Source organism: Anarhichas minor, unplaced genomic scaffold, assembly GCF_050575085.1.
Source record: "Anarhichas minor isolate MPS153535 unplaced genomic scaffold, ASM5057508v1 ptg000033l, whole genome shotgun sequence".
NCBI classification, from domain to species: domain Eukaryota; kingdom Metazoa; phylum Chordata; class Actinopteri; order Perciformes; family Anarhichadidae; genus Anarhichas; species Anarhichas minor.
The window spans coordinates 5448076-5476020 of record NW_027466479.1 but is presented as its reverse complement, the minus strand read 5'-3'; the positions used below and the strand labels follow the sequence as shown (position 1 = coordinate 5476020).

General features: G+C 39.0%; 2 protein-coding genes and 2 long non-coding RNA genes across 4 annotated transcripts; 2 read left to right on the top strand and 2 right to left on the bottom strand.

Annotated features, from left to right (window-relative positions):
• Positions 1–8040: 8040 nt before the first annotated feature.
• Positions 8041–16039, bottom strand: LOC142965086 (DLA class I histocompatibility antigen, A9/A9 alpha chain-like). The gene is made up of 7 exons (XM_076105807.1): positions 15880–16039; positions 13347–13613; positions 12131–12409; positions 11240–11569; positions 10651–10752; positions 10114–10203; positions 8041–9628 (listed from the first exon to the last, which is right to left on the bottom strand). Exons 1-6 carry the CDS (start codon positions 15947–15949, stop codon positions 10133–10135), a joined length of 1119 nt encoding a protein of 372 aa, XP_075961922.1. The 5' UTR covers positions 15950–16039; the 3' UTR covers positions 8041–9628; positions 10114–10132.
• On the top strand, positions 15041–17153 carry LOC142965088 (uncharacterized). The gene is made up of 2 exons (XR_012957630.1): positions 15041–16095; positions 16365–17153. It is a non-coding gene; the product is annotated as an uncharacterized LOC142965088 (long non-coding RNA).
• A 988-nt stretch (positions 17154–18141) lies between these two features.
• LOC142965373 (uncharacterized) lies at positions 18142–20301 on the bottom strand. Its single transcript, XR_012957648.1, has 2 exons — positions 19404–20301; positions 18142–19123 (listed from the first exon to the last, which is right to left on the bottom strand). It is a non-coding gene; the product is annotated as an uncharacterized LOC142965373 (long non-coding RNA).
• Positions 20302–24825: 4524 nt separating this feature from the next.
• LOC142965372 (E3 ubiquitin-protein ligase RNF19B-like) lies at positions 24826–27694 on the top strand. The gene is made up of 5 exons (XM_076106291.1): positions 24826–24957; positions 25075–25215; positions 25314–25482; positions 25787–25921; positions 26594–27694. Exons 2-5 carry the CDS (start codon positions 25092–25094, stop codon positions 27030–27032), a joined length of 867 nt encoding a protein of 288 aa, XP_075962406.1. The 5' UTR covers positions 24826–24957; positions 25075–25091; the 3' UTR covers positions 27033–27694.
• The last annotated feature ends 251 nt before the right edge of the window (positions 27695–27945 follow it).

Genomic DNA, 27945 nt, shown 5'->3' with positions numbered 1-27945 from the left:
TTTATCTCTGATGATCAACAACTGAGTTTATCTCTGATTATCAATTACTGAGTTTATCTCTGATGATCAACAACTGAGTTTGTCACTGATGATCAATAACTGAGTTTATCTCTGATGATCAATAACTGAGTTTATCTCTGATGATCAACAACTGAGTTTGTCACTGATGATCAATAACTGAGTTTATCTCTGATGATCAACAACTGAGTTTGTCACTGATGATCAATAATTGAGTTTATCTCTGATGATCAATAACTGAGTTTATCTCTGATGATCAATAACTGAGTTTATCTCTGATGATCAATAATTGAGTTTATCTCTGCTGATCAATAACTGAGTTTATCTCTGATTATCAATAACTGAGTTTATCTCTGATGATCAATAATTGAGTTTATCTCTGATGATCAATAATTGAGTTTATCTCTGATGATCAATAACTGAGTTTATCTCTGATGATCAATAACTGAGTTTATCTCTGATTATCAATAACTGAGTTTATCTCTGATGATCAATAACTGAGTTTATCTCTGATTATCAATAACTGAGTTTATCTCTGATGATCAATAACTGAGTTTATCTCTTATGATCAATAACTGAGTTTATCTCTGATGATCAATAACTGAGTTTATCTCTGATTATCAATAACTGAGTTTATCTCTGATGATCAATAACTGAGTTTATCTCTGATGATCAATAACTGAGTTTATCTCTGATGATCAATAATTGAGTTTATCTCTGCTGATCAATAACTGAGTTTATCTCTGATTATCAATAACTGAGTTTATCTCTGCTGATCAACAACTGAGTTTATCTCTGATTATCAATAATTGAGTTTATCTCTGATTATCAATAACTGAGTTTATCTCTGCTGATCAATAACTGAGTTTATCTCTGATTATCAATAATTGAGTTTATCTCTGATGATCAATAACTGAGTTTATCTCTGATGATCAACAACTGAGTTTATCTCTGATTATCAATAACTGAGTTTATCTCTGATGATCAACAACTGAGTTTGTCACTGATGATCAATAACTGAGTTTATCTCTGATGATCAATAACTGAGTTTATCTCTGATGATCAATAACTGAGTTTATCTCTGATGATCAATAACTGAGTTTATCTCTGATGATCAATAATTGAGTTTATCTCTGATTATCAATAACTGAGTTTATCTCTGATGATCAATAACTGAGTTTATCTCTGATGATCAATAACTGAGTTTGTCACTGATGATCAATAACTGAGTTTATCTCTGATGATCAACAACTGAGTTTATCTCTGATTATCAATAACTGAGTTTATCTCTGATGATCAATAACTGAGTTTATCTCTGATTATCAATAATTGAGTTTATCTCTGATTATCAATAACTGAGTTTATCTCTGCTGATCAATAACTGAGTTTATCTCTGCTGATCAATAATTGAGTTTATCTCTGATTATCAATAACTGAGTTTATCTCTGATGATCAACAACTGAGTTTATCTCTGATGATCAATAACTGAGTTTATCTCTGATGATCAATAACTGAGTTTATCTCTGATGATCAACAACTGAGTTTATCTCTGATGATCAACAACTGAGTTTATCTCTGATTATCAATTACTGAGTTTATCTCTGATGATCAACAACTGAGTTTGTCACTGATGATCAATAACTGAGTTTATCTCTGATGATCAACAACTGAGTTTGTCACTGATGATCAATAATTGAGTTTATCTCTGATGATCAATAACTGAGTTTATCTCTGATGATCAATAACTGAGTTTATCTCTGATGATCAATAATTGAGTTTATCTCTGCTGATCAATAACTGAGTTTATCTCTGATTATCAATAACTGAGTTTATCTCTGATGATCAATAATTGAGTTTATCTCTGATGATCAATAATTGAGTTTATCTCTGATGATCAATAACTGAGTTTATCTCTGATGATCAATAACTGAGTTTATCTCTGATTATCAATAACTGAGTTTATCTCTGATGATCAATAACTGAGTTTATCTCTGATTATCAATAACTGAGTTTATCTCTGATGATCAATAACTGAGTTTATCTCTTATGATCAATAACTGAGTTTATCTCTGATGATCAATAACTGAGTTTATCTCTGATTATCAATAACTGAGTTTATCTCTGATGATCAATAACTGAGTTTATCTCTGATGATCAATAACTGAGTTTATCTCTGATGATCAATAATTGAGTTTATCTCTGCTGATCAATAACTGAGTTTATCTCTGATTATCAATAACTGAGTTTATCTCTGCTGATCAACAACTGAGTTTATCTCTGATTATCAATAATTGAGTTTATCTCTGATTATCAATAACTGAGTTTATCTCTGCTGATCAATAACTGAGTTTATCTCTGATTATCAATAATTGAGTTTATCTCTGATGATCAATAACTGAGTTTATCTCTGATGATCAACAACTGAGTTTATCTCTGATGATCAATAATTGAGTTTATCTCTGATGATCAATAACTGAGTTTATCTCTGATTATCAATAATTGAGTTTGTCACTGATGATCAATAACTGAGTTTATCTCTGATGATCAATAACTGAGTTTATCTCTGATGATCAATAACTGAGTTTATCTCTGATGATCAATAACTGAGTTTATCTCTGATGATCAATAATTGAGTTTATCTCTGATTATCAATAACTGAGTTTATCTCTGATGATCAATAATTGAGTTTATCTCTGATGATCAATAACTGAGTTTATCTCTGATGATCAATAATTGAGTTTATCTCTGATGATCAATAACTGAGTTTATCTCTGATGATCAATAATTGAGTTTATCTCTGCTGATCAATAACTGAGTTTATCTCTGATTATCAATAACTGAGTTTATCTCTGATGATCAATAATTGAGTTTATCTCTGATGATCAATAATTGAGTTTATCTCTGATGATCAATAACTGAGTTTATCTCTGATGATCAATAACTGAGTTTATCTCTGATTATCAATAACTGAGTTTATCTCTGATGATCAATAACTGAGTTTATCTCTTATGATCAATAACTGAGTTTATCTCTGATTATCAATAACTGAGTTTATCTCTGATGATCAATAATTGAGTTTATCTCTGATGATCAATAATTGAGTTTATCTCTGATGATCAATAACTGAGTTTATCTCTGATGATCAATAACTGAGTTTATCTCTGATTATCAATAACTGAGTTTATCTCTGATGATCAATAACTGAGTTTATCTCTGATTATCAATAACTGAGTTTATCTCTGATGATCAATAACTGAGTTTATCTCTTATGATCAATAACTGAGTTTATCTCTGATGATCAATAACTGAGTTTATCTCTGATTATCAATAACTGAGTTTATCTCTGATGATCAATAACTGAGTTTATCTCTGATGATCAATAACTGAGTTTATCTCTGCTGATCAATAATTGAGTTTATCTCTGATTATCAATAACTGAGTTTATCTCTGCTGATCAACAACTGAGTTTATCTCTGATTATCAATAATTGAGTTTATCTCTGATTATCAATAACTGAGTTTATCTCTGCTGATCAATAACTGAGTTTATCTCTGATTATCAATAATTGAGTTTATCTCTGATGATCAATAACTGAGTTTATCTCTGATGATCAACAACTGAGTTTATCTCTGATGATCAATAATTGAGTTTATCTCTGATGATCAATAACTGAGTTTATCTCTGATTATCAATAATTGAGTTTGTCACTGATGATCAATAACTGAGTTTATCTCTGATGATCAATAACTGAGTTTATCTCTGATGATCAATAACTGAGTTTATCTCTGATGATCAATAACTGAGTTTATCTCTGATGATCAATAATTGAGTTTATCTCTGATTATCAATAACTGAGTTTATCTCTGATGATCAATAATTGAGTTTATCTCTGATGATCAATAACTGAGTTTATCTCTGATGATCAATAATTGAGTTTATCTCTGATGATCAATAACTGAGTTTATCTCTGATGATCAATAATTGAGTTTATCTCTGCTGATCAATAACTGAGTTTATCTCTGATTATCAATAACTGAGTTTATCTCTGATGATCAATAATTGAGTTTATCTCTGATGATCAATAATTGAGTTTATCTCTGATGATCAATAACTGAGTTTATCTCTGATGATCAATAACTGAGTTTATCTCTGATTATCAATAACTGAGTTTATCTCTGATGATCAATAACTGAGTTTATCTCTTATGATCAATAACTGAGTTTATCTCTGATGATCAATAACTGAGTTTATCTCTGATTATCAATAACTGAGTTTATCTCTGATGATCAATAACTGAGTTTATCTCTGATGATCAATAACTGAGTTTATCTCTGATGATCAATAATTGAGTTTATCTCTGCTGATCAATAACTGAGTTTATCTCTGATTATCAATAACTGAGTTTATCTCTGCTGATCAACAACTGAGTTTATCTCTGATTATCAATAATTGAGTTTATCTCTGATTATCAATAACTGAGTTTATCTCTGCTGATCAATAACTGAGTTTATCTCTGATGATCAATAACTGAGTTTATCTCTGCTGATCAATAACTGAGTGTATCTCTGATGATCAATAATTGAGTTTATCTCTGATTATCAATAACTGAGTTTATCTCTGCTGATCAATAACTGAGTGTATCTCTGATGATCAATAATTGAGTTTATCTCTGATGATCAATAACTGAGTTTATCTCTGCTGATCAATAACTGAGTTCATCTCTGATGATCAATAATTGAGTTTATCTCTGATGATCAATAACTGAGTGTATCTCTGATGATCAATAACTGAGTTTATCTCTGCTGATCAATAACTGAGTGTATCTCTGATGATCAATAATTGAGTTTATCTCTGCTGATCAATAACTGAGTTTATCTCTGCTGATCAATAACTGAGTGTATCTCTGATGATCAATAATTGAGTTTATCTCTGATGATCAATAACTGAGTTTATCTCTGCTGATCAATAACTGAGTGTATCTCTGATGATCAATAATTGAGTTTATCTCTGATGATCAATAACTGAGTTTATCTCTGATGATCAACAACTGAGTTTATCTCTGATTATCAATAACTGAGTTTATCTCTGATGATCAACAACTGAGTTTGTCACTGATGATCAATAACTGAGTTTATCTCTGATGATCAATAACTGAGTTCATCTCTGATGATCAACAACTGAGTTTATCTCTGATTATCAATTACTGAGTTTATCTCTGATGATCAACAACTGAGTTTATCACTGATGATCAACAACTGAGTTTGTCACTGATGATCAATAACTGAGTTTATCTCTGATGATCAATAACTGAGTTTGTCACTGATGATCAATAACTGAGTTTATCTCTGATGATCAATAACTGAGTTTGTCACTGATGATCAATCACTGAGTTTATCTCTGAAGATCAACAACTGAGTTTATCTCTGATGATCAATAACTGAGTTTATCTCTGATGATCAACAACTGAGTTTATCTCTGATTATCAATAACTGAGTTTATCTCTGATGATCAATAACTGAGTTTATCTCTGATGATCAATAACTGAGTTTATCTCTGCTGATCAATAACTGAGTTTATCTCTGTGTTTACCTTCACAGAGAAGTCAGCAGTGTGACAGCGCCCCCTGTGGATGACTCATGTATCTGCCTATAAACGCCTCATGAGAAACCACATGAGGACGTCACATGACTTTGTGAAACGTCCTGATGCTCCATGACTGTGATCACGTGTATCGATCAGATGAAGAACATAAATACATATAGAATGTACTTATTGTCTCTGAACATCCTCAGTGCTGCTGAAAGCTGAGAAACACCTTTAACAAAGCAGAGTTCAGCAAAAACACTTTAATGTGAAGAAAGAAGAAGAAAGCTCCAACAAACAAGAAGGAAACACAACTCTGAGGAGTTTCTTCAGAAGCTCTTTATTCATGAAGACAACTCTAATGTGAACACGGTGGAGAGGAAACGTCTTCAATAATACCTCACACACACAATAAACAGGAGCCATGAATTGAAATAAACAGTTTGCAGCTCCAGATGAGACGATGATTCTCAGCTTTATATCTGATTCACTGGAGTCCTTTAGAAGTGAAGCAGCGTCCCAGGAGAACTGTGTTAGAGAGGAACTCCACCATGTCTCAGTGTTGAGTCACAGGGTTTGTGGATTACAAATGTTTAAGTGTCACATTAAAATACAGCTGATGAGACGATGAAGACCTCCTTCAACTGAAGCCTCGAGTCCAATGTTTCTGATAACCAGTGTTTTATGTTCAACCATATCTTCTGAATATTACATTTAAATCATCAAGTAAAAGCATGTTTTCATCATCTCATTACTTGTTACATTCTTCCTCCTTTAAATGCTCTTTTCTCTCTGAATCCTTCTTCCAACACAATTTCCTCTGGATTATCTTTTAAGTAGCAAAAGAAAGAATTTCCTCAGAATTCAAAGCAAATTAAATTATAGTCAAAGTCATAAATACTTGAGAACGTCTGTGGTGGTCAAATCCAAAATATTCATCAAATCTGTCCACAGATTAAGTTCCTTTGAAACAGATATAAAACCTAAACTCCACGTTAGTAACTGATGAAAAGTAGTGATTGAAGTGAGCTGTGTTTCTGTGAATACACTGATATTTCTACTTGGTTTGGTTCCTCCTACCTTTCCCTCTTCATGATCTAACATCTACAGGTGGGGTCACGTTCATTAGAGCTCTATGAGAACAGTGAATATAATATTCATAGGGCTGGAACATAAGAACAGTTATTATATGTGTGGATCTTAAAAAGAGACAGACTTCTGCTACATTTAAGTCTTATTGAACAGAAAACAAGAATAAAAGTGATATTATACATCACTGTTCACTGTCTACAAAAACACAAGAGACAGACATTGTCCCATGTCCCTGAGTTCATTTACAACATTTCCCTCTGAAATGTAGTGGAGTAGAAGTATAAATATACCATGAAAAGGAAATACTCAAGTAAAGTACAATAACCTAAACTTAACTGAGCAGAGGCTTGACTGCATTGTCTTCAAAGTTATCATTATTTAATAAGAGATTATATCTTTTTTGCAATGAAAGAATACATAGCAGAGCTCTGCAACACACAGCGCTGTGAGCTTTTGCTCCTGAACTAAGAAGCACACGGTATGACATCAGATACTTGTGCAAGTCGTCCCTGTGCCACACCTCTCACTCTGACAACACCTGCCTGCTGACATTTTGTGTCCTCCTTTGTTGTTGTTTTTTATTCAACAATTGCACAATGTACAATTTCACAATGTCAGTAAGAAACGACAAATTACAAACATGTAAACTAACATGCCAGGGGGGCAACCACAGAGAATAAAAGATATAGACAGAAATAAAAGCAGAAAAATAGAAAAAAACGTAAATAAATAATATAAAGAGAAAAAGAGGACACTAAGGCACAAACTCTGATTGTGTAATTACAAACATATATTGTGTCCTCCTTTGTTGTTTGGACGTGGCAGACACACAAACATTTGATTCCTAACACACACACACACACACACACACACACACACACACACACACACACACACACACACACACACACACACACACACACACACACACACACACACAATTATTTTACCCAATGGAAATCTAAAATAAGAAGATATATATTTTGGGGTTATTAATTGTTTTATAAACCCAGAAATGAAACTCTTCAGATAACACTTGTTCTCTGGAACAGGCAGAAGCAGTGAGTCACAATGAACACCCAGAATGCAACTTGATTACCTCTGTTTAATGTCCCTCTGTCAAACCCCCCTGCTTCTATTTGTGGCAGTCTATGAGGCCTTCATGGTCGTTGTGTTTTTCAGGACTCAGTAACAGTCAGAGCGCCTCTGCTGGGCAGAAACAGCACATCACTCTGTACCATTTCTGGTAAATCACGTGATGAGGCCGTTAGGTTTAAGTTCGAGCACAGGCCACTACATCCAGTTATTATTACACACATATGCACAAGTAATCACAGACGACTGCTCTTTAAAATATAACAGAGTTTATTAAATAAAATAATAAATGATCAAATCAAGTACTATCAAAATCAACAAACACTATCATACCATTATATGTCTAATACCTAAAGTCAAATGAATAAAGTGGGGTAAGGATATGTATATAGATATATGTACATGTGTGAGTGTGTGTGTGTGGAAACAAAGGGGGGGGGGGGGGGGGGGGCCTACTCAAACAGTGATGGTACGTAACCTAAAAAGGGGCGTGTGAGCCTACAAGCAAAGATGGCGGAGTCTATTGACCCGCGACAAGATAGCTGAGAGGTGGCTACGTGTAACCACGTGGGACGGCGCACAATGTGGGTTGGGACGAGAGAGAGAGAGAGAGAGAGATCACGCTTGTACGGTGATAGTTGCGGTTCTCAATCTCACTCACAGAGCCGATTTAAAGAAGAGAGAATAAAACCAAACAAAATAAAATAATCCCCAAACAAAACACATCTTTATCACTGCGGTGAGATGCGAGTATTGCTCTCTTATCACCCCGAAACTCGGTCGGCGAGACGAGGCTCCGCCACCGTGGTTTTGGTCTTTGAAGTGATAAAATCACAACCTCCACATCCACTAGCAGCGACGGATCTAATGCAAACAGTTACAGCAGGAAATACACAATATAACGGGACTCCGTGGTCCGCGATGCTTGCGCCATAACACGTTATAACACGACAGTAACTTAACATAACAAGATACAGGGATAACAACGACATAACGAATAGGCTAAATTAAGCTAATGCTATGCTAAGCTAAGCTAAGCTAGGCCCAGATACCAGTAGCTAAGCTTTGTTCGGTAGGGTACGTTTCCCGTGGTGAGGATCACTCGGTCCTCGAGTAGCCGCTGGCTCTCGGTGGCGCAGACTCGGGGCTGGCTGGCGCAGACTCGGCCTCCTCGCTGCAGAGAGGGGCTTTTTAACTTCGGCTGAGGGACGAGGTTTGGGTCGTCCTTCCCGGAAATCTTCGGCGAGGAAAGATTGTTACCTTCTGCCGGCGGTGTGTACACAAAAAGGGTGGGAGAACGGGGCATAGGAGTTATCCGTTCTCGCACTACAGGATCCAAAACTCAAGATAAAACACAGTCTGTTCGACCAGCGAATGTTACATGTGACCTGATAGGATTTGATGAGGCCGCGGTTCCTCGTGGATCTTCTTGTCCCCTGGACGAGTCCGGAGTGAAGAGGCCTTGTGGATCTCCTTACACCAGCGCGTGTCCGGGGTGAAGAGAGCCTTGTGGATCTCCTTACACCAGCGGTGTCTGGACGGAAGAGGAAGAATTCTAGCTGTGCTCAGGCTTATAAACCAGGTGGCACAACCAGTGGGGGGCCCTTTCTTGGCCAATGAGGGACCAGCATCAGGTTTCTGCTGGAGCTGGGGGGTGTGGTCATCCGGCATGAGGTTTCTTGCAGACCCCATGTCAGGCGTTTTGGTGAAAGGAAGGAACATGGCTGCTCCTTTGTTTGAAAAGCACGTGTGAAGGTCTCAGCCAGCCAGGACAGCAGGGTCAGATCCCAACAGTGTGGAGGCACCACTTCTTGATCCAGTGAAATATTTATCCATAAACCTGAAGAGACAAAAAGAAAACAAACACATCAAAGAGAAAACTAAATCATTTACCACAAATGTTTAAAACAAAGCCTCATATTTACAGAATCATTGAGACATCAAATATTCATGACTCACTCATATAAGTATTACCTTTTGTAATATTTAACCATCATGCTTATGAAGTCATAACTGCTTATTTTCCTCTAATAAATTGGTGTCACTGTTTGTAAAGGTTCATATTTGAGACTTTATCTGAGCTGCTGATGTGAAGCTTTCTGAACTCATCTGTGTCTTTCTCTTCATAATCTCACTTCACATCAAATGAAGCAGCTTCACCTTCGTTGTGGAAGAAGTCAAAGATGTTCTTTACAGCGACAACGTGTCCCAGAGCTTCTACAGCGGATAAAGAACCAATCACAGGAGCTTCTTCTGCTCATAGTTTAGGGCAGCTTTGTTTAACAGCAGCTGTGAATAGTTCATGTCCCGTATGAAGCAACTCACTGTGTGCAGGGCGCTGACTTCAGCATTTAGGAGCAGGGTTCAGCTTCTTAGAGAGCTCAGAGCTGTTGTCAGAGGTCGGAGGGCATTTGGCTGAAATAAAAAGCAAAGACAACATTTTAGTTCTCGAGAGCCAAAATGTCAGAATGTGTTGTAACAGCTTCCTCCCAGTGGAGAGGATCCCCTCTTCTAGCCCCTCCCACTGATGAATACATCTCTTCTCTTCCTTCACTTCTCTCTGACATCATCACGCTGTCATCACTGGAGGAGCAAAAGCAGCTCCACAGAGTAAACCTGTAACTTAGTGATCCTAAGCATGATGAAATAACATACATAATAATTAATGTTTCACAAAAATATGAATTTGGCTCTTCTAGTCATGTCATCATGACATTACTGCTGACTGTTGAAGTTTGCTTCACTGTCACATTCTGGATAAAAGCATCAACTCAAAGCCTAAAATACAAATACTAATGAAATACTAATGAAATACTAATGAAATACGAATGAAATACTAACGTCTCTGTTCGGGTCTCTCACCTTTCCTGTTCCTGTAAACCATGACTCCACCCACAGCGATGATGACGAGAGCAAGAAGAGCCACTGCAGCGATGATGATGAAGGTCTTGTCAGCGGGCTTCTCTGTTGAGCAGAAAACAAGAATAAAATAGTCACAACCTGAAGAGATGAAGCAGGTTAGAAGAGGAGAACATCCATTCATCAAGCAGACCACAGTCCTGAACACACACACCATCTGTCTGTCCTTTCTTCATCTGGTCTGTACATGATGACTGTATCTCTGCTTCTTGATCTCGTCCAGCTGTGTTCTCTCTGTTCAGCTGTGTGTTTGTGTTGCTTTCTGTCTCATATGTTGGTTTGTGACACAACGACAACTTCTGACAAACATATTCAAACTCCTTTCTGACTGTCAGCACACTTTGAATAAACTTTATTGTGACTGATGTGCTGATAGATACATACATTCCTCCAGGTGTTTCATAATTCTGTCTGTTCATCTTCTAACAGTGACCAGTAGTTCAGTCACTACAGCTTCTACAATCTCTGACCTGTGGTTACACATTAAAGAGTTACACACGGTCTGAAGAAAACTCTTTGTATTGCTTCCCACCTTCATCACACCTGATCTCAGTCTCAGCTTCGTTGGTCCTGATCACAGCTTTGTCCAGTCTGGTGTAGATGTCCTCCTCCACACCAGACAGCTGGAACACACAGTCGTACCTCCTCCAGTCTTCAGCTGGGACTGATGACAGTTTCAGGTCAGCGCTCATCTGGAAGGATCCATCGTGGTTGGGGAGGATCTCTCCGAGGTCCACGTCCTCATGGAGCTCCTCTCCATCTTTCCTCCAGAACAGTGTGGCTCTGTCAGGGTAGAAACCTGTAGCGTGGCAGCTGACTGGAGAGGAGGACGTCTTCTGGAGGAGAGACACTGAGGGACGCTCTGGAGAGGGAAGAGAGAGACAGGTTATAGGTTCTTTAGTATTATTATTTACTGTGTATTCATATTATCATTCATGTTTGATGGAATGTATTTTAAATGCCTTGGTAACACATACATATATATATATATATATATATATATATATATATATATTTATATTTATATTTATATTTATGTATGCAATGCAAATAAATGTCATTGAGGTTGAATTGATAAAAGAACGGAGAGACAAACAGATGAAGAGGTGAGATGATTAGAAAGGGAGGAGGACAGTGAGTGTGAGAAAGACAGAGCAAAGAGACAGAGAGAGAAACTGAGACAGACAGAAACAGTTCAGAGACAAAGAGAGAGAGAGAGAGAACGGAGGGACAGAGGGGTGATGAGTGTGAGGGAGGAAATGTGGTGAAGGAGAGAAGGAGGCAGAGAGAGGAAGAGAGGTGAGGGAGGAGAAAGGTGTGAGACACAGCAGCTCTCTGTATGTTGCTGACATGTGTTGTAATGTGACTGTTGGTCAGAAACAACAGAAGCTTCATGAAACTACATCAGGTCATGTGATTCTACCTGTTCTCATCAGAGAGCTCCTCCCGTAGTTCACATACTTCTTCAGCCACTCAGGACAGATCTGAGTCAGGTAGTTCTTGTACTGTGCTGTCCCAGCTCTGTCATTATCCCACTTGTGTTTGGTGATGACAGCCTGTTGTTTTGGAGCGATCCATGTCTCTGTCTCCAGGTCAAATGATATGAAGTCTTCTCCATCATAACCATCCTGACGAAAACCTTTGACCTCATTGGTCTCATCATCCCATTCACAGCCGTACATCCTCTGGGCAATGTGGACACCTGAGAGAGAGAGAGAGAGAGAGATCACAGTCATCTCTCATCAGTTGATGTCACATCTCCACCACAGAGACACACTGATCCACAGACACACAGCAGAGGGTCTACACCTCCTGCTGTCATTGGCTGGATGAAACCACTTACAGCCAATCATCAGCTGGACAGTGTGGACGTCTCAGAGAGAGACAGGGAGGCAGAGACTGCTGGGAAACAGAGGGACATCCTGACTCTGTTCATGTCCTCTTTTCACACAGAGACACAGAGCCTCCACTGAGACCAACAGTGTGTCTCCACTGATGAAGGGGGTGTGTCTTCATTTGTTATTTAACACATATGTTTATTATAAAATATATTAAAATGTCAGAAACTCGTGAAAATGTCTGTCAAGTTGTGAGAGGAAGAGGTGACATCTTCAGATTGCTTCTTTAGTCTGAACAACACTGAACAATATTTAATATGAAATTATATTAATCAGAGAAAATCCGTCAGGTTCAGAGAGTCTGATGAACTCTTTAAACTGCTTCTTCAGTCTGAACACTGAACAGTATTTCATTCATAACGACATAAACTCTCACACTGAGAAACCTGAACTACAACATGTTTGACTTATTTCTTTAATTAAAGACTTAAATTATTATCTGATTATCAAAAATGTTGCCAATTACTTTGTCTAACTATCTAAACAAATTCATAACTAGTTTCAGCACTGAATATGTTTATTAAGACACAAACACTGTGGTCAGCATCCAGTCGACTCAGTGTCAGTCATGTTTCTGCTGAGTCACACTGTGTTTCAGCCAAGAGAAGCTGTCAGACTGTTTAATCTGTGTGTGTGTGTGTGTGTGTGTGTGTGTGTGCGTTTGTGTGTGTGTGTGTGTGACATCTGTTTACTAAAGTACAGGATGACAATATAAACAAAATGTGTGAAACATAAACAAACCTCCAGTTTGGTTGAAGCGCTGCTTTGCTGTTTCAATGTTGGCTTTGAAGACCTGCTGTTTACCCATACAGTTCCCAGTCTCCCCCTCCCAGTACTGAGGATCATCTGCTGTGACTCTGCTCATCCAGTCCTGTTTGGGTTCTGCTCTCTTGGTGTTACTGTCATAGTGAGTTATCTCAACGTCATCAACCAACCCAACAGCCACAAACTCTGGGAAGTTTGTGACTCCAGAGGACGCAGTGTCGATATACTTCAGAGAGTGAGTCACTGGAACAGAAAGATAAAGTCATCATTTACAGTTTTGATATCACACTTTAATAAATCACTGAACAATGTTGTTCTGCTGCACACAGAATCAGAAAGAACTACAGTACAATAAATACATGCTAATAATATCTGCTGAGCTCAATAAATACAGAAATAAATGTTTACTTTAATATTTCTGATGATTCTGTTTTAAAAACGATCTATTCTGTCATGAAATATGAAACAAGTCACATATTTAGATCATGCAGATGTGTCGCTGACTTTGATTGACAGAAAGATGTTTTCATCTAGTTTAGTGTCATCTTCTTCAGGACGCATCATTAGTAGTTTACACTCGTCATCATCAGATTAGTTTAAGTGTGAAATCACAAACCTCTGACCAAAACATGAACGCTGCATGTGATTAATATTATATTTCATATATCCAGCTGATTAAAACATCTTCTATTTCATATAAAGTCCTTTATGATCTCTATTTTATGTCATAAATAGTGACCACTGACATCTCACATTTCTTCTTCTGAGGTTTTAATTAATAACTTTGAACTCTGTGAGTTTCTTGAAGTTAAACTAGCAGCACTTCTCCTCATACGGTTTCAAAGTGGGTTATTATGCTCTTTTTATTCCTGTTGTCATTTTTCATATTCAAGTAATAATTCATTTTATTTTTGATTTTGTTGTCAGAGGGTTTGTGGATTTCAGATGTTTGAGTATAAAGGTTATTTTTTTAAATACAAACAAAAAGAAAAAACAAACAAAACTGACCCAGTCCCTCACTTTCATATATATTGATTTATGTAAACTGAAGAATTATGTTTAAGTTTAACTCCAAATATCTTTGTGGAAAATTTAATCTGCTGAATTTTATGATGATCTCAGTAAAATGTTAATGGATGGACAAAACTTAATATTCAAGAAACTTCTCTGTAATATTTGATCTTGTTTAAATTTGTATCAGTTGGATTAATTATTAACTCTAATATATTGTGTTACATTTCAACATCTCCTCCACCATGAACTGATGTTTATTCACTCAGTCCTGACACTAAAAGATGAATCTAGATATGTTTAAGCATCAGCAGAGTAAACTTCCTGCAGGTGTCTGTGAGTGTTGCTGATCACATTATGGTCTGTTTCAGAATCCTCCGCTGTCCTCTGTGTCTGAATGCATGTACGTCATATTTCTGTTCATAAATTCTGCACTGGTCACAAAAATGTTTTGCAAATCTGTCCAAGAATAAATCTATTTCCTGTTAATACATCAAATACTTCAACAGTACTGCCAGACGGATGCTGGACTTCTGAGGCCGATACTGACATCAATATAGTTTAAAACTTAAATACATCAGCTGATAGTATTTTTAATATAAACTATGAGAGGCTGATATATAATATAATTGTATTCTTGTTTCTTTTCAATTATGAAATATGTATTATTTAGTTACAGATGACACTTTATATCTTGTTTAAGGAGTGTACACTGAAGAGATTGAAAAACAAGATCATTCATGAGTAATGTATTAAGTGTCAGTAATTGAGTTTATTAGTGAACGATATGAAATATTACGCCAACAAAGCAGGAAGTAGTTTGTCTTCAGCAGGAAAACAACCATCAACTGACTTGTTGTTTCAAAGTAAAAGTCCCAAACCTCCACAGCAGCCTGAGAGATGAAATGTGCTGACGTGTTTCCTGACTGTATGAATATGTTCATTATGTCTACTGAAGGAAAATAACTAACACTAAATATTGACATCATTTATACAATAACAGTCATTGTAAATAGCACTGAATGAACCGCAGCACACATTCTATATAAAACATGAAGAAGTTAGATATTGAAATAGAAAAGTGCACTAAATATAGTGTTGTTGTGACGTCATGTTTTATGCTCTTTATTCATCTGACTGGTGTTGGACTGTTGTTGCGCTGCGTCATGCTGACATCTGAGCTTTAAGCGCGTTCACACCGTTTCGCTCTGAATGCTGCTGATATTATGAAATAATGTCCCAAATAAAAGCGACAGCAGAGTGAGAGAAATAACTCACTTCTGTCCTTTTCACAAAGTCACTCGAGGAAACAGCGGCTACCTCAGAAACATGTCGGGACCAATCACTGAGCTGCACACACAGGATCTACTAACGTGGACTTTAAGAGCATTTCTGACTTTTTACAACATTTTCTGTCGTCAACGAGGAAGTCCTGGAGCTAAACATCAAAGACTGTCAAAAGAACCTTAAACTGATGAATAACAAAGAGTTAACTCACCTGCTGCTGCGCCATGAAGGTTTATCATCAGGAGAGACAGAATCAACGCCTCCATAGTGAAATGTCGCATCTTAACTTTTGGTACATTTTATTATTAAAGTGAGAAAGTGATCGGGTCCGTTCAGCTCCAGGATCAGCACTGAACTGTTGAGGAGCCAATGGGAATTTAAGCTGAGCATTACGTCACGTATAACTAGGTAGAAGTGAGCCACTGAGGTTTGTGAACGAAAGTGAAAGTAGTGTGATGTTGTTTGAGCGCGTGTGAGAGGATGAAGGAAACACGGACACGCGGGGCTTTATTCTGCTGTTCTCATATGAAAGGAGTGTTTGACCTCCTGCTGCTCGGGTCTTCTCTCATGATTTGTACTCTGATGTCACGTCACGTGCACAGACGTTACATCACGTCAGACTACAGCGGTTCACACTTGCACTTGATGAGCAGCAGGACAGCTTCTCAGACTCTTATTATCTGTTGTGTTAAACAGGTCTGTGTGCGATCAGAGCGTCTGCTGATGAACTGAGATGGAGGGGAGCTCCATATCCAACAAGGGGTTTTATTGATGTGTGAGTACGTTAAGGTGTTCAGTACAGGCCTGCACGCTGGTCTTGGCCCACATGAGGCCTGAAGCATCAGCACAGACAATACGACACAACACGAGATAGTTTCCATCAAACAGCATTTCACCTCACAGTTTGGCTTTGAGAGGAAAACAAGAGGCAAAGAAACGAGAAGCAAAGCAGGAAGAGAGTCAGAGAGCTTCTCACACACAAGCATCAGATGAGGTCATCTCTGTCCGACAGCCCACGTGCTCCTGAAGTGATCAGAGCTGCGGACGCTGGAAACTGCTTGAAGAAGAGAAATGTAACACCTCTGTTGATGTTTGAACACCTGATGCTGTTTTTCATTTTGGAAACGTTGATTCTCTGTTTCACCCCTCATCACTTATTGTTGTTCAAGCACTTTATAAAAGGTTAAAGAAATTAAATTAGATTAAAATAAACTCATGCTTTGTAAGAGCCATTTTGTTGTCTTTGTTTTGTACAACCTCCCACCACATGGGGGCGTAGTGCCGGTGTGAATCAGGCCACAGGTAATAAAATCAGTGGGGTCATTGGACACAGGTTGTTGCTAATAGGTCGAAGCAAACAGGTTTTGACCGTGAAGATTTAACAAATGCAAATGTTATGATTTATTGGTATGAGGAGAAAGTGCTTCGCTGAAGAGAAAGTGGTGAACTCTGATTATGTGAGGAATAAAATGGCTATATTCGAAACTGGACTTTGTTATTCATGGCACGCGTCAGAACAGAACAAGCATTACAGCAACCATAGTGACTTTTTTATAGGGAAGCAACGGTCACTACACTTTGTTCCCACTGCTTTAGTGGGACAGTATTATTTATATTTAGTGCAGTATTATTGTTAATTATTATAGTATTATTCATGATTATTGCACAAACTAAGATATATGTGTCACATATTTTATCCAGACAATGAAGAATTTATATTGTTTGTGAGGCTTCAACTGCTGATCAATAACTGAGTTTATCTCTGATGATCAATAACTGAGTTTATCTCTGATGATCAATAACTGAGTTTATCTCTGATGATCAATAACTGAGTTTATCTCTGATGATCAATAACTGAGTTTATCTCTGCTTATCTCTGTAGATCTAACATCTACAGGTGGGGTCACGTTCATTAGGGTTCTATGAGAACAGTGAATATAATATTCATAGGGCTGGTACATAAAAAAAAATATTATTTTTATTGATATTATACATTACTGTTCAATGTCTGCAAAAAACACAGCAGAGAGAAATTGTCCCATGTCCTTGAATTAATTTCCAACGCTTCCCTCTGAAAAGTAGTGGAGTAGAAGTATAAATGTACCATAAAAAGGAAATACTCAAGTAAAGTACAATAACCTCATAATTATATTTGCAGTACCACAGTGCTATATGAATATTAAATGTCACCTGTGGATATTATCTTGTGTAGGTATTTATTATCTTTACTTTCAAAATATTCAGAGATTCTCTTTAAAGCTCCTGAAACAGCATTTAGACCATTGACCTCCAAGTTCTTAGTTTAAAACTTGACTGAAGAAGTTTTTTTTTTTTCATTTACACAAAACATAACTGGACTGTGGCATAAAAATACAAAACAGCATTCGTGAAGAGTGCAAAATCTACACTTGCTCCAATGTTGCTCACAGCAGATTAACGAACCTAAACTTAACTGAGCAGAGGCTTGACTGCATTGTCTTCAAAGTTATCATTATTTAATAAGAGATTATATCTTTTTTGCAATGAAAGAATACATAGCAGAGCTCTGCAACACACAGCGCTGTGAGCTTTTGCTCCTGAACTAAGAAGCACACGGTATGACATCAGATACTTGTGCAAGTCGTCCCTGTGCCACACCTCTCACTCTGACAACACCTGCCTGCTGACATTTTGTGTCCTCCTTTGTTGTTGTTTTTTATTCAACAATTGCACATGTACAATTTCACAAATTGTCGGTAAGAAACGGCAAAAATACAGACATTTAAACTAATATGCCAGGGGGGCAACCACAGAGAATAAAAGATATAGACAGAAATAAAAGCATAAAAATTGAAAAAAACGTAAATAAATAATATAAAGAGAAAAAGGGGACTCTAAGGCACAAACTCTGATTGTGTAATTACAAACATATATTGTGTCCTCCTTTGTTGTTTGGACGTGGCAGACACACAAAAATAAGAAGATATATATTTTGGGGTTTGGGGTTATTAATTGTTTTTTAAACACATAAATGAAACTCTTCAGATAACACTTGTTCTCTGGAACAGGCAGAAGCAGTGAGTCACAATGAACACCCAGAATGCAACTTGATTACCTCTATTTAATGTCCCTCTGTCAAACCCCCCTGGTTCTATTTCTGGCAGTTTATGAGGCCTTCATGGTCGTTGTGTTTTTCAGGACTCAGTAACAGTCAGAGCGCCTCTGCTGGGCAGAAACAGCACATCACTCTGTACCATTTCTGGTAAATCACGTGATGAGGCCGTTAGGTTTCGTTTCTGTGTTTGGTGTTTGACACCGAGTTCTGCCATGATTTGCATATTGTGGCATACATGATCTGTGTCCATTATCTCACTGTGGTCCCTGACAGGCCGTCGAAGCTTCTCGTCCTCCTCGTTTTGCTGCATTCCTCTGGAGTCGAAGAAGATACTTTCTGCGGGGTCACGTTCATTAGAGCTCTGTGAGAACAGTGAATATAATATTCATAGGGCTGGAATCAGTTAAACTTGAATGATGTTTGACTGAAAAGCCATAAATAAAGAGTGTCCTGCTGGTTTTAAATCTACAATATATTCACCATATAAAGGAAAATAACCTACATGTTGAATATAGTGAATGGGAATTAGTTACACTGACTTAAACAGACAAGTTGCATGAAAACAGAACACAACACTCTAGTATTATCTCTGTATGCGAGGGGCATGACCTTGATGTGTTGAACAAAGATTATATGTGTACCGTAACGCTATGAATGCTGGTCCGTTTAAGACTGTTGATCGTGTCTCTTGTCCTCCTCTGACCTCTGATCTCACAGGGACTCTACTGCTGTAGAGCTGTACTGCAGACACACATTTCCTCCTGTGCTCTGGCTGTTTGCTTTTTACGCAATATGCTAATTAACTGAAACTTTCCTACATTAATAACAACAATAATATGTTTTCTTTTCTTCAGATGATATTAAATCACATGTAACAATGTTTTGAGAATAAATAAGGTCACATGATGGTAGTCAAAGCCTGACGCATTATTGTGCGGCAAAGGGCGCCATCTAGCGGCAGAGCTGAAGATAGTCTTATTGTGCAGTTAAAACGATTTCATTATTTTATAACGAGTTCTTATAAATGGTTTTACTTCAAGTTTCCAGTCGATTTAATTTCCAGTTATAACTTAACCTTTGCTGTCGCTAAGCGTTGATTATGGCGGCTTTATTTTGAAATGATGACCGGAATTTGTTTTGTTTTTTCTTGCTTGTACGTGAAAGTGAAACTAAAATAAACCTGGAGTTGAAGGGGAAAACCAACCCGATAAAGTCTACTTTGTTTGAGCATAGATTTTGAATACATTATGGTGTCTAATACAAATGGTGTCCATTAAATACAGTTAATGGACACCATTTGAGACGGTTCTGTACTTTTACACATTGACGGAAATATTCTTTAAACGCCGAAGGTAAAAAACAGATTTGAATCAATGAGCTTTAGAGTTGCTGTTTCCACACATTATGCTAAGCTAAGCTAATCTATCCTCCCGTTTACAGCACAGACATGAGAGCGGTGTCGGATCTTCTAACTCTCTGCAACCGAGCAAAAACAATGTGTTTACAAAGTGTCGAGGTAGCCCTTTAATTCACTTGTTGTGGTGATAATAGATACCAACGTCCGTGCTTGTGCGTGCAAACATCCTTACATGTGAGTGCGTGTGCGCGTCTTTAATTCCATTTTGATTAAAAATCTATTAATTAAACCCCCCAGCTGTCCTCAGTCAGTCCTCCGTCTCTGTCTTCCCCTTAATTCACCACTTCCAGTCTGCCTCACTCTGCCAAGTATTCAGAAGAACTGACCACAATCCAGACGAGCAAAACTGACTCATAAGACAATCCAGGCCGCTCCCTCTCTGTCTCTCTGTCTGTCTCTCTCTCTGTCTGTCTGTCTGTCTCTCTCTCTGTCTGTCTGTCTCTTTATCTGTCTGTCTGTCTGTCTGTCTGTCTGTCTGTCTCTCTGTCTGTCTCTCTGTCTGTCTCTCTGTCTCTCTGTCTGTCTCTCTCTCTCTGTCTGTCTCTCTGTCTGTCTCTCTCTCTCTGTCTGTCTCTCTGTCTGTCTCTCTCTCTCTCTCTGTCTCTCTGTCTGTCTCTCTCTCTGTCTGTCTGTCTGTCTCTCTCTCTGTCTGTCTGTCTCTTTATCTGTCTGTCTGTCTGTCTGTCTCTCTGTCTGTCTCTCTGTCTGTCTCTCTGTCTGTCTGTCTGTCTCTCTGTCTGTCTGTCTGTCTCTCTGTCTGTCTCTCTGTCTGTCTCTCTGTCTCTCTGTCTGTCTCTCTCTCTCTGTCTGTCTCTCTGTCTGTCTCTCTGTCTGTCTCTCTGTCTGTCTGTCTGTCTCTCTGTCTGTCTCTCTCTCTCTGTCTGTCTCTCTGTCTGTCTCTCTCCCTCTCTGTCTCTCTGTCTCTCTGTCTGTCTCTCTGTTCATGCCTGCTGATTAGTCAACGAGATATAGACAGATATAGAGACAGAGGGACAGAGAAGAAGAAATGGGAGGGAACGAGAGATAAAAGGAGGAAAATAGGAGCAGAAGAAAGGAAGGCAAGAGAGTGTGTCAGCAGAATGCACACAAACAATAGCAACCACACACACACACACACACACACACACACACACACACACACAGAAACAGTGGCCATTTCGGGCCGATCTACCAGAGTCTCTCCAAGTTAAAATGTCAAAATGCCCTTTAAAGAGCAGACAGCGTTGCAAGCATCAAACTCAGTCAATCGACTTTCTCTTGGCTTCTTGGTTTTCTTTCCTTTAAAATGCATTAGAGGACAAACTGATGCATTTGTCTGATCCATTAAGCAAAAAACTAATTTATTATTCAGTTATCAATCAGTATTTCAGCTCTATAATAACCTTTATTTAGACAAAATCCATTGAGACAGAGGTCTCATTTTCAAAAGTTTTGGTCAAATAAAAACACAGATAGCAAGAGTAGCGAGAACCATCGCCCGTTTACGTCGGCCGCAAGGTGAGAAACCCGCAGAGAGGAAGAAGCTTCAGCCACTGTAGCAGTATGGTACACTCTAAGCAAAGGGCTCTGACCTGCAAGAGCTAATAGAAGAGGAAAAAGTTTAAATGGCGGCATGTTTGATTTGTTAAAGTACTTCTTGACCTTTTTTAAACTACACTAAAGAAAAACGCTACATGAAATACAATCTAGTATACAAGTAACTCACTTTTTTTATATCTTACTTAAACAAGGATTTAAGTTTTAGTGAGTTGATTGTTTTTCTGTGTTATTTTATTTTTGTTAAGAGTTACAAAAGTATTGTGAAGACTTCCAAACTAAATCCAGCAAATAAACTGAAAAGGCTATGAAGAGGAAATATAAATGACAGACAATGGGGGGACTTTTTAAGAGGAACTCATCATGAAACATTAATCATGTGTTCATAATCTTGATCTGGTACTTCATTATCTTTATAGAATTAAACATTAGAAGTGCACGCTGATAGTAAAAGCCGTCGATCGCTCTGTTTGCAGCCAACTAAGATGTCTTTCACGCTCAGAAACACAGTTTTTATCTCTACGGTCGGTTCACTCCACGTTTATCTTCAGCTACAGGAACCAGAAGTGGAACAACTCTGTGTTGTGGCAACACACAAATAGTTTACTGCTCTGCCACAGTTATTCTTTCACAACCCTCCTCTGGTGATTATCTGGAATTTACGACATTGAGGAACTAAAAGCTTTTCTATCTAAGTTTCATTTTTAACACAATGTTAAAAAGCACTTCCAGTGCCACAAAACGGTTTCCATTCACAGCAACAATCACACACGACCTAAAAACACAATCAGAACCCACAGCTGATAGTGTAGAGGACACACTTTTGGTCAAGTAAGGGTCCATAAGACGTCTTAAAGTGTCTAAATGTAAGGCCTTGACGTTATTAACCTCTTCCACTCCACCCCTCTTTACCATAGAACCATTTTGTCTTTCTTTAGGGGGGACAGAGGATCTTTAGGGGGAGATAGCATATGACACATAGAAGTGGTTCACATCATCTGACGGCTGGGAACCTGAAGATTAATTTGAGATGCAGCTCAGCAGTGTGTGTCAGCAGGGTTTCAGTCATAAATCAGAATTCAAAATAAATCGTCATAAATCATGAATTTATAAATTAGATTGAATTGTGACGGTGTATAATGACATAGAACATTATGATGCCCATGCTCTGTTGTGTCTCATGAGTTGTTGCAGCAATTTTGGGGTTGATACCATTTGTTACACAGATCTGGTTCTTACCACTGGAGAAATGATCAGAAATCTCTCCAAAACAGCACTTTCAGACACAAAGACCTCGAGGAACACCGTAGTCATGCTGTGATCTGGTTTTTGAAACTTTTGACATTTGGATGGTGAGCACTTCTGTTGTGTAAACCTCTCAGAAACCCCCTTAATGTCAATATACACAGGAAAGCCTCTCGGCCTCCAGTTTGTGATAGTAAAGCTTCATGAGGCTTTGATTATCCTAGAGGTCACAAAAGGTCATACTATACAGTGATGTCAGGTTTCAAAAAAGGATGTCACTATGTGAAATGGCTGCTATGAGGACTAACATCATCACACATGAATATTATTGGGCTCATTGGATCCACAAGAGTCTCAACTCTTCGGTCAAACCTAATGTATGCAATTCTAAGAATATTTAAAGACCCAAGTATGCAGAAATATTCAAATACATAATTTTTAGAATAAGCAAAAATAAGACATTTATACTGCATGCTAAGAGCATCTTAGTTTTGCCTCAAACTGCATGGGATTCTCATAAAGTGGGGGTGTCTGTAGAGGGGAGACTCGTGGGTACTATAGAACCCATTGTCACTCACACATCTTAAGGTCCAGGGACCCCGGTGAACATGGCCATGCCAGTTTCTCCCTCTCCAAAATGGAGCCCAACTTTGGAGCGTTATTTAGCCTCCTTACCACCAAGCTAGCATGACACGGATTCCTTATATTTATATGATACGTGTAACACCTGCCGGCTACAGCCCATATCTTAATGAATACCTTAAGAAAGGTTTCCAACCTGCTTTAAAGTTTTATATTCTCGATGAAATGAGACAGACAGACTGACCCATCTTGTAGTGATAGTTATTTGAGGCAAACTAGTCAATCTCTTGTTCTCCTCTTCCAGCTCACAACTTTGCATCTTCTGTTGGAAACATCTTTGCTTTCTGTGCCTTTTGTTTTCTTCATTATTTTGGCAGTTAAATTGGTGTAACATCTGTAAAATATATCACATACCAATCCTAGAGAGTCTTCAAAAAACATAGCATGTGCTGAATTCCCTCTTTTGTCTCCATAGATATGTTATGTTATTAGAGACAAAGAGGGCAATGGTCTTTCAAATAACAAGAGGCAGGAAATGAAATGACAATGGGAATGTATTTCTACACATTAACACGCTGTAGCTCTCTCTAGTGGAGGAAGGTGGAACTGCATATTTATGTTTAAGTCTTTAGGGACCTCACACAGTGTGAAGAGTGGGAAGTGGTTAACTAGTTCGATTAACTGGAGCCTCAGACGCAGCTCACCAACACCCTGTGTTTGTTAAAAGCTGCCTCAGTGGTGAGCAGCTCTGGTTGTCTGACTGAATCTGACTTTTTTCTCACCGACAAGTTGCAACACGGATTTGTTTTTTGAAGTCAGTCTTAAAGAAGAGGGAGGTTGTGTCCTTGATGGTTTTTCTGGGAATTTAATGGTTTCAACAACCTCAGGATGTGTTCACATGATGTGTTTTTATAGATGGTTCTGATATACGTATATTCTCATATTTTATATACTTCAAACTACAGTGGGATTCACAATGTCTCCAAAAAATGACACTCCTGGCAGTGTGGATATAGCTTTGTAACAGCACAGTAAAGACAATTTGAAAAAGTCAAAAAATCGGAATATTTTACACAAACATTTTGTGGAGAAATTTATTTGGACTTTTTCTGCAGCTTTCTTTCTGTCTTTCCTGCTCTGCCTATTTAGACATCTTTTTTAAAGAATGAATCTTTTATTTTGATGTGGTATATATACAAGTCCGACAGTATTTTTGAAAGAAATTACACATGTTAATGTTCTCCTCATTTAAAACAACCCTAACCTTTAACCTCCACCTTCCCCCTGTGCTCTGCTGCAGATCCACGCCCACTACGAGCTGCAGAAGACGTCTCGTCACAGGAGGAACCTGGCCATCACAGGAGGCGTGGCCCTGTCCATCATCACTGCCCCCGTCATCGCGGCTGTCAGCGTTGGTAAGACACTCGACAAGGCCCATTTCTGCTCTTCTACAGCAGCTGAAACCAGACAACATATGAAACGTTTCCGGGACGAAATCAAACGGCTGTGATTGTGTTTCTGTCCCTTCTCAGGCATCGGTGTGCCCATCATGTTGGCCTACGTGTACGGCGTGGTGCCCATCTCTCTGTGTCGGGGGGGAGGCTGTGGGGTCAGCAGAGGGAAGGGACGAGGTGTACGCATTGACTTCGATGAGGACGATGGTCCCATCACAGGTGAGGAGGCCAAACTGTTCCTGATAAAAACAAATTGTGGGGCTGAATGTCATTCACCAGATCTTATGATAATTAATATTCTCCATGTGATTCTGCAGTGGCTGATGCGTGGCGAGCCCTCAAGTCCCCGAGCCTCGGCAACAGCAGTCTGAGCACCACCTCCCCCAGCGAGGGGCTCTCCGTGGCCCCTGGGACTCTGGGTGACACGCCCCACTTTAACACACTGGCAGGCGGCGCCTTGGGGGCACGCAGCAGCAAGTACAGCAGGTGAGACAAACGATGAAGTAACTGAGACGAGCAAGAGTAGTTCAATGGAAATAGGTAATATGGATCACTGAAATATAAAATAAGTATATGTACTGTATATACTACATGTATAAGGGCACATATCATGCTAATTTTCAAGTTCAAACTAACTTATTGTACAGAACATGATTTATATTTGCAGAACTGATAAATACAACTTCTCCAGTGCCAATGAGTCCTGGTTCTGTCCTGATCTGTGTGCGGTGGTTGATTCTTATTGATAGAACGGGGTTATTGATCAGTGTGAGTGTTTGCTGTCCTCCAGGCTGGAGGTGCAGGCGGGGGAGCTGGCTAAAGATTCCGCCCATAGGGAGACCGGCAGCCTGGGAGCAGGGAGCGACTGTGCCAGCACCCGTGGAATGGCCGGATCCATCATCTCGTCCTACACGCTGCCCGACAGGTGACACATTCCTCTTCTTCTGTGGTGTCTTTGATCTCTCTCTGCTCCCTGTTTTCTACTTCAAACTGAGAGGTTCCTTAGTTGTCATGCTGAGTATTCATCCGTTGGATTTGATTTTGATGTGATGCAGCAGATTCCTCATAGGAAACAAGAGCAAAATAAATCTTTGTTCCTCCTCTTGTTGTTATTCCTGTTTATGAAAGCAGTAAGAGCATTTAAACCATTTCCATTTTTGGTTGTCAAGCTGAAGAAGAGGCTGTTTTTTCTTCTCCAGGACACCATGTTATATTTGTGTCTTTTCTGCTATCTTGCCTTCATCACAGTGGTGAAGATGAGGATGTTTTAGGGTTCCTTATGGTACAACCAACTTTTAAAAATATTCTTTTGCAAATATAATCCTATATTTTAACACATCAATGGCTCGAAAAGGTTGAATCTACATTGTTTTCCTCTATTTTTCCGAAAGAATCCTCTTCCATCTCCTAATATTTATGGAAAACTGATTTCAAAGTAAAACTACATTTGAATATGTTTCCAAAATAATCCCAAAAGTCTCCCCCTTCCTCTGTGCGTCCATAGCTGTCTTTGTCCCTGTGTCTTTGTTCTTCAGTAGTCTGAACATTAGAAGCATCACACTGGGACTGACTGCTTGTGAATATTGTGTCTCTGCAGGGAGTGCACCAACCTGGAGATCCAGGTGGACATCGAGACCAAACCCAGCCACCTCTGCCTCACCAGCGAAGAGGACCTAACCCTGCCCCCGGGCTCCGCCGACATGGGGACGGCCTCGGGAGTGGAGGAGCCTCAGGACTGCAGCTCCAGGCGGGGCGGGGCTCTGTCCGGGTCGGCGCTGGGACTGTCGCCGGGCGTGTCCATCAGGGAGGGGCTCAGAGACGTCACCCTGGCTCAGCCGGAGAGCATCCGCAGTGACCTGGAGATGTCGGACACTCAGTCGGACGACATCGCCGAGCTGACGTCGGACGACTGTGACTCGCCTCACCCGAAGAGCTGTCACCTGGCGGCCGGCCAGCAGCCCCCGTTCTGCCGAGCCCTGAACCCCTCAGACGGCCTTCACTGTCCCGCGGACAGTAACGTCATCCTCTACGTCTGAGAGAGCAGCAGCTCCCAGGAGTGCACAAAAAAAAGACTCCCGACAGTTTCATCTGAGCTCTCCTTTACTTCTTAGCATTTTGTTTTTCTGTTATCACTTCTCGTTTGCTGCTTTTACGACTCACAGACGGCGTCTTAAACACAGACAGGGTTTGTTCACTTCTGTCTGTCTGTCTGTCTGTCTTATCTACCTGTCAATCTCTTGCTGAGTAAATTGTCAGGGTTCTACCTCTGAGATCTATAAGATGATGATTTATGTTTACTCCTTGGTGCAACATGCCTTGGCTACTTGAGCAAAAAAAAAAAAGAGAGAGGTACAAATTTTCCACATGAAATATCGCATTTGTGAAATTCTGAAAAAAGGTGAGAAGTCACCGAGCACAGCGGAGAGAAGACAGAAGTTTGCTGGGACGAAAGGAGACGTTTCTAACAATGTGTGGATGAATGTGGACTTTGTACTCGACTATTGTGGCTTTGTTTTCTTCTTTTTCTCTCTATTTATATTCAGATGACCTGGAGATTGTGTTGTTTGTTGCGCGCTTGTGTCTGCATGAGCCATGCCTTGTGTGAAAGGTTGAAAAAGGGGCGGTGAGCTTCTGTTACACTGGTGAACGTTTACTTTAGACGATGAAGCTGCACTTGAATCTCACTTTCCTTGCACAGAGGAGGAGGAGGAGGAGGAGGAGGAGGAGGAGGAGGAGTTTGCATTTACAGAAATAGATGATTGAGTTCTGACAATGACGAGACGAGTCCAGAAGACGCTGTGTTGAAATGCACTGAGAGAATCTATTTGACTCTGTTCATGTCTGTGACAGTGAAGGGCGTCTTTCACATTCTGAACAGTTGAGGACATTCCAGTATATCCACGGGTTTCTCCTGCATTGAGATGTGCATCAAACAGACGTTTATCATTT